This window comes from Eulemur rufifrons, chromosome 16 (genome assembly GCF_041146395.1).
Source record: "Eulemur rufifrons isolate Redbay chromosome 16, OSU_ERuf_1, whole genome shotgun sequence".
Taxonomy (NCBI): domain Eukaryota; kingdom Metazoa; phylum Chordata; class Mammalia; order Primates; family Lemuridae; genus Eulemur; species Eulemur rufifrons.
In genome coordinates this window covers 48,129,976-48,146,878 of record NC_090998.1, presented here as the reverse complement: position 1 = coordinate 48,146,878, position 16,903 = coordinate 48,129,976, and the positions used below count along the sequence as shown (strand labels likewise).

Genomic DNA, 16,903 nt, shown 5'->3' with positions numbered 1-16,903 from the left:
TATAAGGTTGCAGGGATTGGATGCAGAAGGGGAGGTAGGTTGAAAAAATGTGGAAAAAAGAGAAGAATCTTAAAACAAAACTAATATTAAGAGTGTTGAGAGAGGAAACAATGGCAATAGAATGGAAGATTTGAAATGGGCATTTGGTTTACTGAGAAAGAATGCTACACCAGATTATTGTTGTAGCTCAATATTTCTCTGAGCGACTTCCTGAGGACATTAGTGTCCTACTTTACTCTGTGGAGAGGGTTCCCAGAAAATGTTTCTAAAAAGGCATACTTAATAAGCCTCTTGTTTAAAAAATATGGTTAAATTTGTTGAACTCAGAATTTTCCAAATATTTTTCGCATTTTGTTTTTTACTAATACTGTATTAACATTCTATGAAACTGCTGTTTTGCAGAATGCACTTAGGGAAATACTGGTCTAATTGAGTAATAATCGCAGTGATTAAGATTTATTATATGCTGTGCATAGTGTGAAGCCCTTTACATGGACTATTTCCTTGAATCTTCGTATAACAACACAATGAAGTATATTATTATCATCCTCATCTTACTGACAACAAAGATACTCTGAGTTGTTAAGTAATTTGTTCAAGATCATAGAGCCAGTAAGCAGGAAGTATAATTTTGAACTCAAATAGTTTGATCTAAAGGTTCAAATACCTATTTCCTTGTACATTATCTTTGGCATGTCACAAGACTAAGGTCCATGGAGAGTTAGCAGCTGTTGGTGCTACTGAAACTTCCTTCAATCATCTCATGAATGAGACTAGCCTGCCAAGTACTCAAGGACAAAACATATTCAAATGATTAAATATTCTCTAATATCATAGTCGTTGAACTTTTAGTACTTGCCAGTTAGTGGGCCAGGTATTTCACATACATTATTCTGAGTTACAGTAGAAGGAACCAAAGTAGGAAATCCAAAAGAAGTAGAATTGTGTACAGGTCACATACTTAGAAGCCAGGAGAGCTTGGACTCAAATCCAGACAGTCTGACACAGGAGTTGATGCTTTTAAATCATATAATACAGCCTCCTCAACATCTGAATTAATGAGCACAGCTTCCCCACGCCACGAAATATAAGCATATATCTATATTAAAATACATAATATATTTATTTTTTCATGCATTTATCCATGTGTTTGAAATTGTACAGCCATCATTGCTACCATTAAGTCATATTTTTGGAAATAGAATGGTTGGGAGGTGAAGGTATAAGGCAAAGAATAACTTAAGAGAATCAAGAGAAAGAAGAATCAGCCTAGGTCAGGAAGTGACCCCAGGAAGTTGCGTTAAAACCAGGGCAGGGAAGAATCTGCAGGTCAAGCAAAAATGGAGTTGAGTATAGGATCTAAACCTGAAAGACACTGGGTAATGAATACATATATTTACCTCCCTTATAAATAAATGCAGATGGATTTGATTTCATATCAGTTTTGCTTATTATCCCTTAGCTAGGGGTTAACGTAACAATTTTAGATGTAGACAATTCTGAGTTTGAATTTTTATTCTTTCATGAAATGTGACCTTAGGCAAATTTCCATATATGAAATATTTGTCATATATGGAATGTCATATATTGTCACATATGAAATGGGGGTGGACATACCTACATGACAAATTTGTTCTGAGGAACAAATGAAAGAATGTATAAAGTGCTGAAGAAAGCAGGTGGGGAACTTTTATTCTAGGTAGCTATTATTTTGTTTTAACATTGTTTGATTTCCCAAGTTTGATGGGCTCAACTTGAAAATGTTAATTTGGTATTTTTCATTCTGTTCTTCCATTTTTCTCCTACTTCTGATAAAGTACAGCAAGATGGATTCCAACAACATTGTGTCACCTGTAGCAGAATTGTGTGTATTAGATGGGTCAGGTTAGTTTGCTATAAGGAAGGTATGTTACCAGATGATTTTTTTAAAAAGCACATTAGGAATAATAGATTTGAAGTGACTTTATTCTGTGCAGGAATTCATCTAAGCAGTTTTATCTAAACTGTTTACCTTAACCATTTGACTTGGCATTGAAGAAGGAATCTTTAGGAAAAAAAGCAAAGTAATAATGTATTTATTTAACAATTATTCAAATGACTGTGGCTTGGATTTTGTTAATAAATTAAATCTACCTTTATATGAAGAGAAAAATCATAATATTTCCTAACTGATTTAGGCTATTAAGTGGATGAAGACTGACTGAGCCGATCTTTATCTATTTCTTGCATCATATCAAGGTACTTTGGAAAACTTTTATTTTCTATGCTCATAGATTATATGCAGTGAATAGCATTTTAAATACAAGTAATAAAATTTTCAGGTGTCCAATGGTTAAGGCGTTGTGGAAGGCTTTAAATGTAGCACAATTATAATGAAAAAGCAACGATTTCCACATACTTAGGATTTTCTTATTTTTATTTTTCAGGATGAGTAAGAGATACTTACAGAAAGCAACAAAAGGAAAACTGCTAATAATAATATTTATTGTAACCTTGTGGGGGAAAGTTGTATCCAGTGCAAACCATCATAAAGGTAAGCTCTTCTGTTTTCTTTCTCAACTATGATATCTGTGGAAGATGACTCCCCTTAACACAGACTGTTGTGTTCTGTCTCCACTTATCAAATTTTATTATGTATAGGTTTTCCCTGGTAATTCTCTTTACGTAAAAATGCAGAGTTATCCTTAAGATGGCTTTGATAAGGAAAACATGATATTGCCAGAATTACTGCCATTTCTGCAAATAGTGTTCAAAGAAAATGAAATTGTATCTTTGCCTTTCCTTCTCTTTTATGATGGTGATGTCAAAGTATTAAAAATGAGTTTCAGATGCACTCATCCTCATAAAGAAAGCATCTTGAATAATAGGTATATTAATAATATGTCTATATGTAAATTTTCTTTCAGTGCTTTTTGTGGATTGTATTTTTTTATGCCAGAGTACCACTTTGACCGTGATTACCACTACCCCTTGTATGGTATTCAGCAGGCTCAATTCTGCCATAGAACAGAGCGAGAATATTTGTTCTATATGTGTGTTCAGCTTGACAGTGGAAAATTATGCTATTTCTGTTCTCTTTCTTGGCCATAAGACTCAGCATAATGAATAACTGCCTTCTCTAAATGAATTAAAATGGGGCTATTTCCGAACTGTCCCTACTATAATCAAGTATTCATAACCTGAGAAGTCAATTACATTTTTCTGAGAAATATGATTTTACAATTCAGTTCTCAGTCTACCATAAAGTCTAGAGACTAGAAACTTACTTTCCTACTCTATTTTTGGGTGAAGGGGGAATTTAGACTGCTTTGAATTCTGTAACACTTAAATTAGTTGCACATGTCCATTTAATTAGCATTACACAGAACATTGACACAAGGGAGAGGAAAGATGTGGTATGAGGGACTGATGCCTGTAAGACAAACCTCTTCCCTTTGTATTTCAAACCAAAGAGAGACATCATGCAAAATAGAATTTTATGAAGAGCTACTTCATATTTCATAATTCTGTTTTCTATGCACAGTGTGTTTGTGTGTGTAAACATATATTTTTTCTCCTTTTCTTTAATATAGCACACTGCTCTACAAAGCAGACTTTAAATTCTCTTCAATAATTGTTTTCAGTGTAAAATTAAAAAGATGTTGAGGAGGACATTCACTGTGGCCCCAAATTGGCAACAATGAACCAGACCTCAGGACAAACTTGTGTTACATACTCACTTTTTATAAGAGCTACAAATTGCTGGGGTCAGGCCCTGCCTTGGGCTTAACAAGAGAACATACACAATCCATTCTATCCCCAGTGGTTGGTCACCCCCATATCTCTTGCCAGCCCATAAAAAATAATTGAGAAAAGTGGGGGGATTCATAGGAATTGTGGGTGTCAGCCTGGCACAGCAAATGTTCATGATAAAGATATTTTCACATCTCCAAAGCCAAGTTGTGGGGTCTGTAAGAGATTGCCTGTAGTGTATATTGCATACCATTGTTAAAGCCACTTTTAAGAATTTGTAAGTTGTATTCTGTTGTATACTAACTCCAGAACTAATATCTTTTCTTATATCTTGCCAAGAAAAGAGTTCTTGCACATGAGATATTACACATTGTGTCAGAAAACTTACTTAAATTGCCAAACCAAGTACATTACAGAAGACAGACTTTTTTTTTTTGTCATTTTGCTGTTCCATTTCCACCATGCCATTGATATTTTGGATGAAGATTTTATGAAAGGTCTTTCACCTCCTCTTTCCTTCCCTCCTTTCACCTTTCTTCTTTTCATTCTTCCTTCCTTTCTTTTCTTTATATTTTCTGTACAAAATGCTCTTTTTGTACAGAAAGTATAAATAGCTCAAAATGAGCTATTTTACACATAAAATAGTAAGTGTAATGTGTATATAAGTTGTAGAACATGTTCACAAAATGAACATTAGTGTACTCACTATACAAAAAAGACTGGGGCGCTATCTCCCTAGGAATAAAGCCCAGACGTTGGAGATATCTGGGGTGTATCTGACCCTTGGAAGGATATATTTGCATTCTAAGTGGTTAGGGTGAGAACCTAAGATCATTTCTATCTTGTTCTTGCTTGTGTGATTTATTGAAAGAGTGCTCTCAGGAGGAGAGTCAGTGAAGCAGGATAGAGCAGGAGATTAAAAACTAAACACAGAGTCTCATCTGGAATAGATTAGTATGGTTCTTTGGAGAAGCTCTGAAATGTGAATTGTTCCACAGAGATGATCCCTTCTTGAGGCAAAATGGATGGCCTTTTCTACACTTGTGTCCATTGGCCATTGGCTATTTGTCTGTTCCCCATGGCAGGGAGCAGCCTCCCTGGGGAAGTGGCTCCTCTTTAGCAGAGGTAAGTCTCCAGAGAAGGGGAGTGTCTATGAACTGTAATCAGCTAACATTTACAGCAAGTGGAGGAAAGGTACACAGCAGTTCACTCCTTGTAGCCTTCAGATCCACCTGCTTCTCACTTAAGGTCACTCCATCCAGGCAAAGCTTATCCAAGATTCTGGTTGGTCACAATTCCCAAGAAAACTTACTTGAGGAAGAATAGTGGGGGTGGTACACTAATGCAGGTGGTAGCAAGGCCATTATTAATACCAATTGTCTTCCCCCCACCCCTAGGCATTCTAGATTTTTCTCTCCTTCAGCTAGTACTTCTACTCATGTAGGAGCCTGCCTGATGTTTTCCTGAGAGTTCTGAGCCTTGAGTTTCCATGCTCTTAATGCTATGGTTGTTGAACTTAATGCATTGATAGTTATAACTGGGCATGGGAATGCCATGAGATGTCCCAGTGAATCATCCAAGGGCCTAACATATTCTTGCCAGCCACTGATATACAACGGGTGCCCTCTTACTCATGATTATCAGAGTAAGTTACCTTATTGATTTTTAACTCCTTTATTTTCTTGCTAGTTTATAAGTATGAAGAGCCCAGACTGACCAGGTAACAGCTGTATCTTTATGTTGAATGGGACTCTTACTATTTTCTCTGGTAAAAGCAGGAATAAGTACTACTACCCTATTGGTCATTTCACAAAAATATTTCAGATTGAATATTTCTAATATTCAATTAGAAACATTGTTTGTTTACTCAGTGATTTTTGAGTGCCCACAATAAGGGCTGAGAATATAGCAGTACATAAAAGAGACAAAAATCTTTGTCTTCATGGGGTGTTTATCCTAGAAGAGAGAAAATAGATAAAACAAAGAAAAATAAACCAAATGGTATGTTTTATGGTATAAATGCTCTGGAAAATATCTAAGGAAGAAAAAGGTATAGAAAGTATTCAGGAGAGATTATAATTTTATATAGGTCTTTGGGTAAGATCTAAAGTTTCCAATGGAGCCAGCTAGGGGCATATCTGGGGGAAGGGTGTTCCAGGCAGAGCAGCAATAGGTACAAATACTTTTGAGCATGCCCGGAGACTATTAGAAACAGCAAGGCGGATGGTGTGCAAAGAGCAGAATGTGTAAAGGAGAGAGTGATAGGTCGCTACAGAACAGGTAAATGTAGAAGATGAAAGAACTGAATAAATAAATAGCTCTATGAAAATACCCTGTTCTCAAGAGCAATCAAATGGAGAATTGTGTTAGTCCATTTTCTGAACATGATGTAGGAACACTGTAGAAATCCAGACCATTTGAATGTGAAAAACCAGATATCTGAAAATAAGAAATTGTTGTCATCTTCTTAATAAAATCTTCTATGCTTTGGGAACTAACAGTCCCTCACACACAGACAAATAAGTTTACTGCTCAAACTGCCACAGAAAGATTCTGCCCAGAATTCTTACAATTATATTGAGCTGGGCATTCCGGGGGAGATTAACTCAGAGTATTGTGACAGCCAGTCAGAAAATAGAAGTAGTATTTCCCCCTTGGAAGCAATTATGTTAGGTACAGCTTCTGATATCGGGGATTGGAGAGGAAACGTTTTAGTTTAGGACTCCAAGTTCCCAACAGAAAAATGTAGTCATTAATCTTAGAAGGCTAATATGTTTTCTCATCTTTTCTTTTCCCTACCCATCACATCCAAACTAAATCTCAAAAGAATGAGTCGTCATTGGGTATTTGGGTTGCAAAAGGATTTGTATTTTGTGTGAAAGAGATCCATGCAGGTGAGAGTTATACAAAAATCAAACCCCAAAAGGTTAGTTTGATTAGCTAAGGTTGAATATGTTATAGTCATTGTAATACATGGTATTAATCTGAGTTAGCACTTTTGATTGAATGGATTTTTTTTTAAAAAACCCAAATTTTAAAATTTTATTTTATTTTCAATTGACACAAAATGATTGTATGTATTTAGAGGTACAGTGTGATGTTTCAATACATGTATATGATATGTAATGGTCAAATTAAAAAAAAAAAACTGATATTTAGTTGATACCCTGGGTGGGATAGCCACTAACATTTTTTTGGTAGTTCTTAATTTGTTTGTTGGTTCATTTGATAGTTTATTCATTCATCCAACCAACTATCTATGAAAAAATTATATATTGAGCGTCCATTAAGTGTTGGGCTTTACGTCAAATTCTGGAGATGCAAAAAGTGAGCAAAACAGATGTGACCTATTCCCAAGTGGAACTTATAGTATCGTGGGGAAGAAAAACATTAATTGGGTAATCATACAAATAAATATTTAATTACAAATGGTATTACAGTGCTGTAAACAAGAGTATTTCAGGATGAAAAAAGCATATAAACTGTAAAATGCGTGGTAGGGATTCTAGGGAAGAGACATTGGAGCTGAGATCTGAATAGGGACTGAGGGTTGGGTAGACATCCAGGCAGAAGCAGCCACCTATGAAAGGTGCTGGGACATGAAGGAAAGAATTCTCCGGAGCTCAGAGAAGATTAGCTGGAGAGCAGAGAGCAAAGAAGATCGTGGTACAGATCCTTTGGAGACATATCTAGAATGCTAATTTTCTTACAGTTAAAATGGTTTCATCATAGTTAGCTGGGATAATACTAGGTTCATCTGGGCTGACTTACAGCTCATGTACAACAAAGTTTAAGAGCACTAATTTATAATTCATAGTGCCTTAAGAATCTTGTTGATGAAAACAATTGGATCAATGTCCTACGAGAAAGAATGGCCAGAACATAAAGTGACCATATTCTGAACTTTTAGTAACACATTTTATTATGTTTTTTATTGAATTTTCAAAGTAATATATGTTTATTTGAGAAACTTTGGGAAGGAAGAGAAATATCAAGAAATATAAAGTTACCCATAATTTTTCCACATAGAAATTATTAAATGTAGATATCTTTCACCTCCTTGGTTAAGTGTATTCCTAGGTATTTTATTTTCTTTGTAGCTATTGTGAATGGTATTAAGTTTTTGATTTGACTCTCAGCTTGACTGATACTAGTGTATAGGAATGCTACTGATTTGTGTACATTCATTTGGTAACCTGAGACTTTGCTGAATTTATTTATCAATTCTGTGAGTCTCTTGGTGGAGTCTTTGAGGTTTTCTAGATATAAGATCATATCATCAGCAAAAAGCAACAGTTTGACCTCTTCTTTCCTGATTTGGATACCCTTTATTTCTTTCTCTTGCCTGATTGCTCTGGGTAGGACTTCTAGCACTATGTTGAATAGAAGTGGTGACACTGGGTACTCTTGTCTTGTTTCGGTTCTTAGTAGGAATGCTTTACTTTTCCCCATTTGGTCTGATGGTGGCTGTGGGTTTGTTATATATAGCTTTTACAGTCTTGAGATATGTTTCTTCTATGCCTAGTTTGTTGAGGGTTTTTATCATGAAAGAATGCTGAATTTTGTCTAATGCTTTTTCTGAATCGATTGAGATGATCATATGGTTTTTGTTTTTGCTTATGTTTTTGTGGTGAATCACATTTATTGATTTCTGTATGTTGAATGATCCTTGCATCCCTGGGATGAAGCCCACGTGGTTATGGTGGATTTTTTTTTTTTCTGATGTGCTGTTGAATTTGGTTTTCTAGTATTTTGTTAAATATTTTTACATCTATATTTATAAGGAATATTGGGCTCTAGTTTTCTTTTTTTGTGCATCTTTTCCTGGCTTTGGTATCAAGGTGATACTGGCTTCATAGCATGAGTTGGAGAGGATTCCCTCTGTCTTGATGTTTCTCTTTCAAATAAAAATAGATTAACAAACCCCACCAACCTTTTAGCAGGTTGGTGGATGTGTAGCTGCCCCGTGACATGAAATGATGGAGAGTAAACAGAGACTTAATTGCTTCTCAGACAGTTTTCACAAATTCTTCCAACTATAACCCTTAACTTGTCACTCCTTCCAGGATGGACCGGATGCTTCTAGTCCCCTATTCTTTTGAAAATCCTGGGCTGCCAGTCTAGAAATTCTGCTATCTTGAGGCCAGCAAGTTGGTTCCAAGATTTTGTTGCCATTGACTCTTACTTAAATGCATATTTTTCAATCCCCATGTTAATAAAGAACATACTAATGATATTTTTAATTTTGCTATTTTCTTTTAAATTTTCTTATACTCTTCCTTATCTTGTCACTCTTTCTTTTATTTTCACATAACTCGTTTCCAGCTCCAAATTTTTACTCTGCACTCTGCTGTTATAGCTCATCTTTCATCCTTGGTTTGAGCAAGTCTGTATTTCTTGACCTACATGGAAGTACAAAGCAGAAACTTTGTGTATTTTATTTTTGCTTCTGGTAGTATTTTAAATTTTTCCAACTTATTAAGGTATGACTGACAAATAAAAATTGCACATATTTAGGGTATACTATGTGATGTTTGATAGGACTCTAGTACTTACTCATCTTATAGCTAAAGATTTGTACCCTTTGACCAGTATCTTCTTCTCCACCCCCAACTCTTGTAGTATATTTTCAAATGATGCTATGATATTGCTTTTAGGGTACTATATCTTTCTCTGATTTAAAAATATCTTTTTACAGGCCTTGCTTTTATTCCTGTTGTTCTCATCCTTTTCTATTATTTGTCCCAGACTTTTCTTGAATTTCTCCACCTTGTGTATACTTCGTTGGTATTCTGCTCTCAGCGTGTAAGTAGGGAATTCTTTACTGATTTCTTCTTAGTGTTTGTTGGAACTGCTTTGTTAGGCACTAAATAGATGCATTCAATTTTGGACTTGATAGGGCTTCCTTTCCAGTTTCTCAAGACATTCTTACCTTCTTCTGGTTCCTGCTATAGTGAAGTCAAGGAAGAATGCCATTATCCTTCTGGTTTTCTGTTTGGCCTCTCAGAGCAGCTGCTGTTTAAATCTGAAGGCTCAGAAAGCATTCTTAACAGCTTATTTCCCATTCCACAGCTCACCCTTGCTTCTGTTCACAGTTGTTTAAGTCAGAGTCTTTGGAATCATCCTTGACACCTTTCTTGCCCTCTCTACCATGTCCAGTCAATTGTGAAATCCAAATACTTTTAATTCCTAATCATCTCTCAAATATGACCCTTGTTCTCCGTCTCCATGGCCTTTATCTCCTTGGAATTATTGCAACTCTCTTCTCATCCAAAATTTCCTGATTCTAATTCATTCTCCACATACCTGCTAAAGTGAGCTTTAAAAATAAATATTTGATCATTTTACTTCTTCCCTTAGAACGCTTGAGTTCAAAACTTGTAATATGATTGACAAAGCCCTGCATGGTTTCTCTCCTGTCTTTTTCTTTGAGCACTTTACTTCTTACTACTCAAAATGATCCAGACACATTTTCTCTGCAATTTTATGAATGCACTGTGCCCCTTCATACAGCATTTTCCTTTGCATGCTTTTTGCATTTTATTTGTCTTGCTAACTTCAAGCTATTATTCATGTACATTCTCTTCCCAGAAAGCCTTTGTTATCCTTCTAGATTAGTTTCCCTGTTATATGGTCACATGGTACTTTGTGCCCATTATATCTCTTATCAAAGTTGTAATGAATTAATTATTTGTATAATTATTTGTTAATGCTTATTTTTCTAATTTAATGGTAAGCTCTGTGAGGGTAGATCCATGTCTTTCATGCTCAGCATCTCCTGTTTCTGTTAGTACCTAGAATAAATAAAATTGTGATATAGTGTTCTCCTTTAAGTATGCTGAATATTAAATTTAGATTTCATTATTTCAAAACATTGAAGTTACAGAAGAGTTTGAGAAATCAGTGGTGAAAGTAGGCATGCTTGCTTTTTTCCCCCCTGTTTTAACATTGATAATTTTAGTGTTCCAGCATTAAATAGAGTGTTGTCTTAAAAAAATAATTTAAAATTATATTTAAGAAGTCTTTTTCTCTACATAATTTTTTTTCTTATTTAAATGACTGTTTTTTTTTTTTTTCAGTTTAGAATGTATTTGGGGGAATAGTATCCAGATATTTAAAGTTAAAACAAATGAAGCAATTCTACTTATTATTTCTAGTATACCTTCCTATGTGTACTTTGTTTAGTTGGACTATGAAAGGAATATTCTTTCATTATAGTTCTTCTCCCAAGCTTGTTGATACTATTATAAATGGTTCAAGAACTTTTTCTAAAAACAAAAAAACTCAAACAGAACAGGTATACCATGTGGAGAATAAATCTTCATGTTTCACAAAATGGAATATAGTTTTTCTGGTGTTGGTGAGTTTATGGTCATTGAATAAAGTTATGTTATGATTATATGGCTGTGTGTTTCAAAAAAAAAAAGAGATGAAAATCATAAAGCATTTGTTATCTTTGAGCATGCATGATTCATTAAAAGAAAAGTATTTGTTTATTTTCAGGTATATAATGGGTACTGTGCAGCTATCAATAAGCATTCCATAACTTATTTTAGATAATTTATTTAAAGTATTTCCATGACTGATCCTCATCACCTTAAATTAAAGGAAGTTAAAGAGGTCTTGAATTGTTTAATAACTTAGAGTTTGCTAATAGTTGTTTACCTAGAGCAATGTTTTACCATCTTTTTTTCACTTTTTCCCTCTAAGGAGATTTTTTTTAGACATTTTTTCCCTAATTGATCCCTCCCCCCTTGAAACTTTAATACCACATATATACTATATATATATATTTATGCACTACATATATATCTATGATTTACAGATAAAGAGAGTAAGATTTCTGCACCTCTCATAAACTAATTGTCACCCGTTTGGGGGATAATATTATCCCTGTTAAAAATGTGTGACCTAGAGTTAGTCAGTTCCTGTTACTATGATACCTGTTTCATTAGTACTATTCTTTTTTTTAATCATTAATCAACATATATAAAAGGCCTAAGAACATATAGATTTAACAGACTTTAAAGATTTGGAGGAGTTAGTATGACCTACTAGATCAATAGTCTGCATTTTAAGGAATTCACATGGCAAAATATTTGAAGGAAAAGTTCTTTTATATATCTTATAATTTCTTTATCTATATGTTTTTCACAAGTGTCATGTAAAAAAATTTAAAAAAGATGGTGGCCTAACAAAGTACTTAATTTTTTGTTCAATCACACCATGGTCCTAGTCTTAGATCTATGAACATCCTTCTTATCAAGTCACCCAAGTATACTCTTCCACAATATTTATAATAATATAAGGCATCAGACCACTGGAAAATAATTTTAATATTTTCTATAGTTTCTACTTTTCAAATTGAGTTCCTTTTCTATATCACTAATATATTGGATGTCTGTGTAATAGGAAGTAATCTATTTAGTAATTTAAGTCTTGTCATATTTGGATGTTATGAAAATAAGTAAGCAGGACACAAGTTCGGTTATTAAATTACTAAACAAAATGATTGCTTAGCTGATCACTCATAATGAACATGTCTGCTTTCCTAAATAAATTGTGTATAAGTTCACAGTGAGTACAGAAGACTGCATTTGTAGGATAAACAGATTGAAAGACTAATTTGAAATAGTGCTTAAGATGCCTATCTGGTCAAAGTGGTGAAAAGGGAAGAAAATGTGGAGCCAGCAGGGTTTTGGGTTTGAGCTTAATGTCCTTGGGTAAAACATTACCTCTGAACCTTTTAGTTTCTTTACTTGTAAAATAGAAATAATAGGTGCCCATTTTCTTGCACTGTATTGGTGTAGAGCTCAAAAATGATAATGCATATGAAAATTTTTTCAAGTTTCATAAAATGTAAGTTATTATTTTTGGTGTATATAAATATCAAATTTTACTAAAATTAAAATTAAAAATTACTTTCACAAATATTGAAAGTTTTGAAAGACATTTTTTGGTAAATAAAATTAAAGCATAAGTCACATTGGGAACATTGTTTCTCTTTTGAAATATGATATAATACATACAATAATCAGCTCTTTAATTGTCTGCCTATATGTGAAATTTATCTGCTTTTGTAAACATGTATCTCTGGCAGTATTTTGAGTAAACTCAGTGTCACCTGTTAGTATAGAATAAATCAACCTGCTTTATAATGTATTTTCAAGTTATAACTAGCTCACTGAAAGGTTAATGCTGAGAAAAATCAATCAATTTAACAGATTTTTTCCTAATTTGAGACAAATTGCATTGGAGTTATGAAGAGAAATGAAAATCAGCTATAGATAAAAGTGACAACTCTACTAATAGAGGAATCAGAGAGAAAATATTTCAGCATGTCATTTTAATAAGTTATTGGGTTATTTGTATAGTAGTTATAGCCTATTGTGTTATTTTCTAATTCTGCAAATATTTTATCTCAAAATAGATGTCATTTAAGTGAAATCACAGTTACTGTTGTTCTTATTTCCTAACAAAGATATGTTACCCTAACACTGTTATGAAACACTATGGCAAATGCTCTTGTAGAATGCTAATTCCTTGCAAACTTTTGGGTCAAAGATAGGTGAAGTACTTTAAAAAAATGTATATGTTTCTAAAATTTTTGTTAAATGAACTTTGATAAGAAAGATCATTTTTATTGAGGAAAATCCCCTCTTTTTAGGGCAATCACATTAACATGCAAATAATTATATCCTAATACACTTCTCTTACACATTTTACTTATAATGTGTTTCTCAAAGTAATTTATACATGTTAAATATTGACTACAATTAAATTTTAGAAGTAATACAAATTCTTATGGGTTTCTTTTCTTCCAAAGACTTTGTTTCTCAGTAATTTATTTATCATTCATTTATTCAATAAATATGTATTGAGCATCTATTATGTGCCAGATACTGCTTAAGCACCAAGAGACCATCAAAATGAATAGATTATTGTGCTCTCAAGGAATTCATCAACTAAAGGAAAACATATTAGTGTAATAAAACTATGAACACAGTGAATAGGCAATAAAATCTTACCTGTTCACAGACAGGGACAAAACATGTGCTCATGTATATATAGCAACAGCAGAAGAAATGATACAGATAAATCCATTTTATGTTGGAAAAAAGTAAAATTACTGCAAAGTACATAAATATGTGTCAACCTGAGTGGGTCAGTGACAGGAAGAGATGGCTGGTGCATAATGGATGAGTAAAGGACTTGTATGAGAAGGAAAGTGTAGGTGTTTGGAAGGCAGCTAAGGGAAGAATGAGAAATCTGTGTGGGAAGCAAGGAGAAAAGGATGTCTGTAAGCTATGACCACAAAATAACTTGTTTGCTGAAATACCCCTGGGAGATGAACTCAAGTTTTCACTTTTTCTGGTGTAATAGCTTGGATTTTGAGATTGCAGACCTTTCACAGTACTCCTCAGTTGTTGAGATCTCTTTGTATTTTTGTGGAGGAAATTACATACCTTTACCAAAATGTGACTGTCATTTTCAGAGCTGTCTGTGGGCAGGTAGTTGTTCTTGGGTACAATTCAAGTTCTTGCTTAATCAAAAAGCAAGTTTTAATTTTAATTGAAACAGCGTCTAATTTATGTAAACAAAAACAATAGCTTATCAAGTAAATCCTTGTATTACAGAAGCATTTAAAAATAGTTATCCTTTATGGTTTCCATATTTGAATCTGTTTTCGTGCTTTTTTTTTTTTTTATCAGAGTACAGGGTTTTTAAATAAGACGTAAACTTTTAAGAAATTATTTCCTTAGTGAAAATGCTGTATCACCGTGGTAGAAGTACTAGAATGATTACTACTCATCTTTCATAGGTATTTTTGACTTTGCATCTAATCATTTAGAAAATGCTGTTGGAAATGGAGATATATATTCGTCTGCTCAAAATAAAAAAAGAGCCCAATATCTTAATAACTTGAGGAAAGTGCACTGAGGAATATGGGCTGTCCAGTAACAGTAACATTTCTAATGCATTAATAGGTATAGAAAAAAGTCTATCCATCTGTTGTACCAGACATACGGTAATAGCACCTATGAAGATGCTCTAGGATATTACTATTGATCAGTACTAGAATTGCCATCTTCCAAGGTTGACTTTTGTTGCTCTTTAGCTAAAGTTTCATATTTCAAAAAGGGCCTAGACTCGCAGTCTGGATTCTAAATATGGTATTTTTATTTCAAAACATAGACCAATAGGACTTTCAATACCATCATGCAAAGCAGAATAGAAGCTTATTTTATATAATGAATTCTGTGTCTAGTTAAACACAGCTATTCTCTTGTAATGTTAGTGAAGGAATTACGGTCTTATAAAGTGGGATTAGGCAACCATTTATCATTCTATCAACAGGAATATCCCGGACTCTTTCCATGTGATAATATGTTGTACATTTTGTATTCTTGTAGAACCTTATTTTGTGGGTCATTTATATGAGTGGTAGTGACAAAATGCTTTAGACTTTAGACTTATCAAATAATTGCTTATGCCTCTGGACACACTGGGGAACTTTAAAATATCCGGCTGTAAATCCAAATGCTGGATTCCAAACCTCTTTGGAAAATGGCTAATCTCCTGGATGAATACTAACCTACCATATACCTTTAGGGGATTTTAGAAAAATGTCTCAAATATGAACTTCTCTCAAAGACCTAATACCAATTCCTCATAGGGAAAGTTTTTCTGCTAAAGATCCTGTTTTTGTTAATAAATCAAAGTTTGCTCATGGAGTCACAATATTGCATGATTCAATGTTTCAAAGCTTATTATATTGGGAACCAGAATTTGGGGGTTACCAAGCACTTGGGCATATTTGGAGTCTCCGTATGCTTTCCCTTTTTTCTAGAGACTGTGTCTCTGACTGAATAAATTAAAACAAGGCAACCTAATTAAAACTATTAAGGATAATTTAAATATCAGTGATCTCACTGGATAGCCTGTGTCACAATAAAGAAACACCTATATTTTTGTCACTGCTATGCTTGCTATGGATATGCTTAGGCTGGAGCTCTCTCAAGCACCAAAAATTTATACACCAACTCAACTAATTGCCTTGGAAACTTCTCAGAGTTTATTGTTTGGCTTTCTTGTCTTTATGAAATTTCTCAGGTTCATTCTCTGCCACCTTTTTTCCCCAGAAACCTACAGCTACCTGTCAAGCATATTATTTCATCTTGCTTAATTCCTTGTGACTTAGATATTGTTCTGTAGCTGGTCCTGAACTCAACATGATTGTAAATTTCTTTGACATTTAGATAAGCGATATGTATTATATTAACATAAAATTATACAATGTATGTACACTTTTAAGTTTTGTGATAGTGACAGATTACATTGCTTTGTGGACTGTTTTCAAGGTAGGCAACAATATACCATCTAGGGATGAGAAAACAGACAGCAATCCCTCATAGACAAGCATGATTTTCTATGAACTATTTAATAATAATGAATTCTCACATGACTGATAATTGTTCCTGAGTCATGCTTCTTAGCCAATTTGTTGCCTCTCCTGTTAACTGTGCTATGACATTTTATTGAAGCATAGTGCCTTCCTATTTTAGCAGAACAAAATTATTATTTCTGTTTACTTTCATTTCAAATGAGATCATAATGGAAATCTTCAGATGTAATGAGCTTTAAAACCTAGTTCCTATAAAAATGATCCATTTTAACCTAAATAGTGAAGACCTTAATCTCGGTAATATAAATTTATGTATCTCAAAAAATAATAACCATTTGAAAATGTGTGGAAAATGTGCCTTTCTTTTGTACTCCTGTAACAACAAAAAGCAAAACTTTCCTTCTATTTTGACAAACAAATGACTCCATATGTAAAATTCAGTTCTGAATACTAAAATATTGAATCCCCCTACATGACCAGATTTCAGTCTTGCTGAAAATGCCTGGAAATGTTAATAGTATTCAGAAAACCACTTAGAAAGACATGAATCTTATTCAAAGTGGAGATATTTGGCACTTGGTGTCAAAGTCTTATGCTCAAGGCTGAAGTACCTTTTTATTGGCTAAAATGTTGAGACAGTTTAAAGTGGAATTCTCATTGGGTCTCATTTGGCTGTTTCAGGGCAGAAATTATTACATGAATAATGAAAAAAAATGTAAGTTTATAAAACTGTCATCTTTTAAAGTACCAACTGCCCCAATAATC

The 16,903-nt window shown here is 33.7% G+C and overlaps 1 protein-coding gene across 1 annotated transcript in view; it reads left to right on the top strand.

Annotated features, from left to right (window-relative positions):
* Positions 1-16,903, top strand: part of TAFA2 (TAFA chemokine like family member 2) — a 385,773-nt gene that overhangs the window by 260,417 nt on the left and 108,453 nt on the right. Inside the window, exon 2 of the mRNA XM_069490954.1 lies at positions 2,427-2,533. Coding sequence (XP_069347055.1) covers positions 2,428-2,533 — 106 coding nt within the window. The 5' untranslated portion in view covers position 2,427. The remainder of the gene's footprint in view (positions 1-2,426; positions 2,534-16,903) is intronic.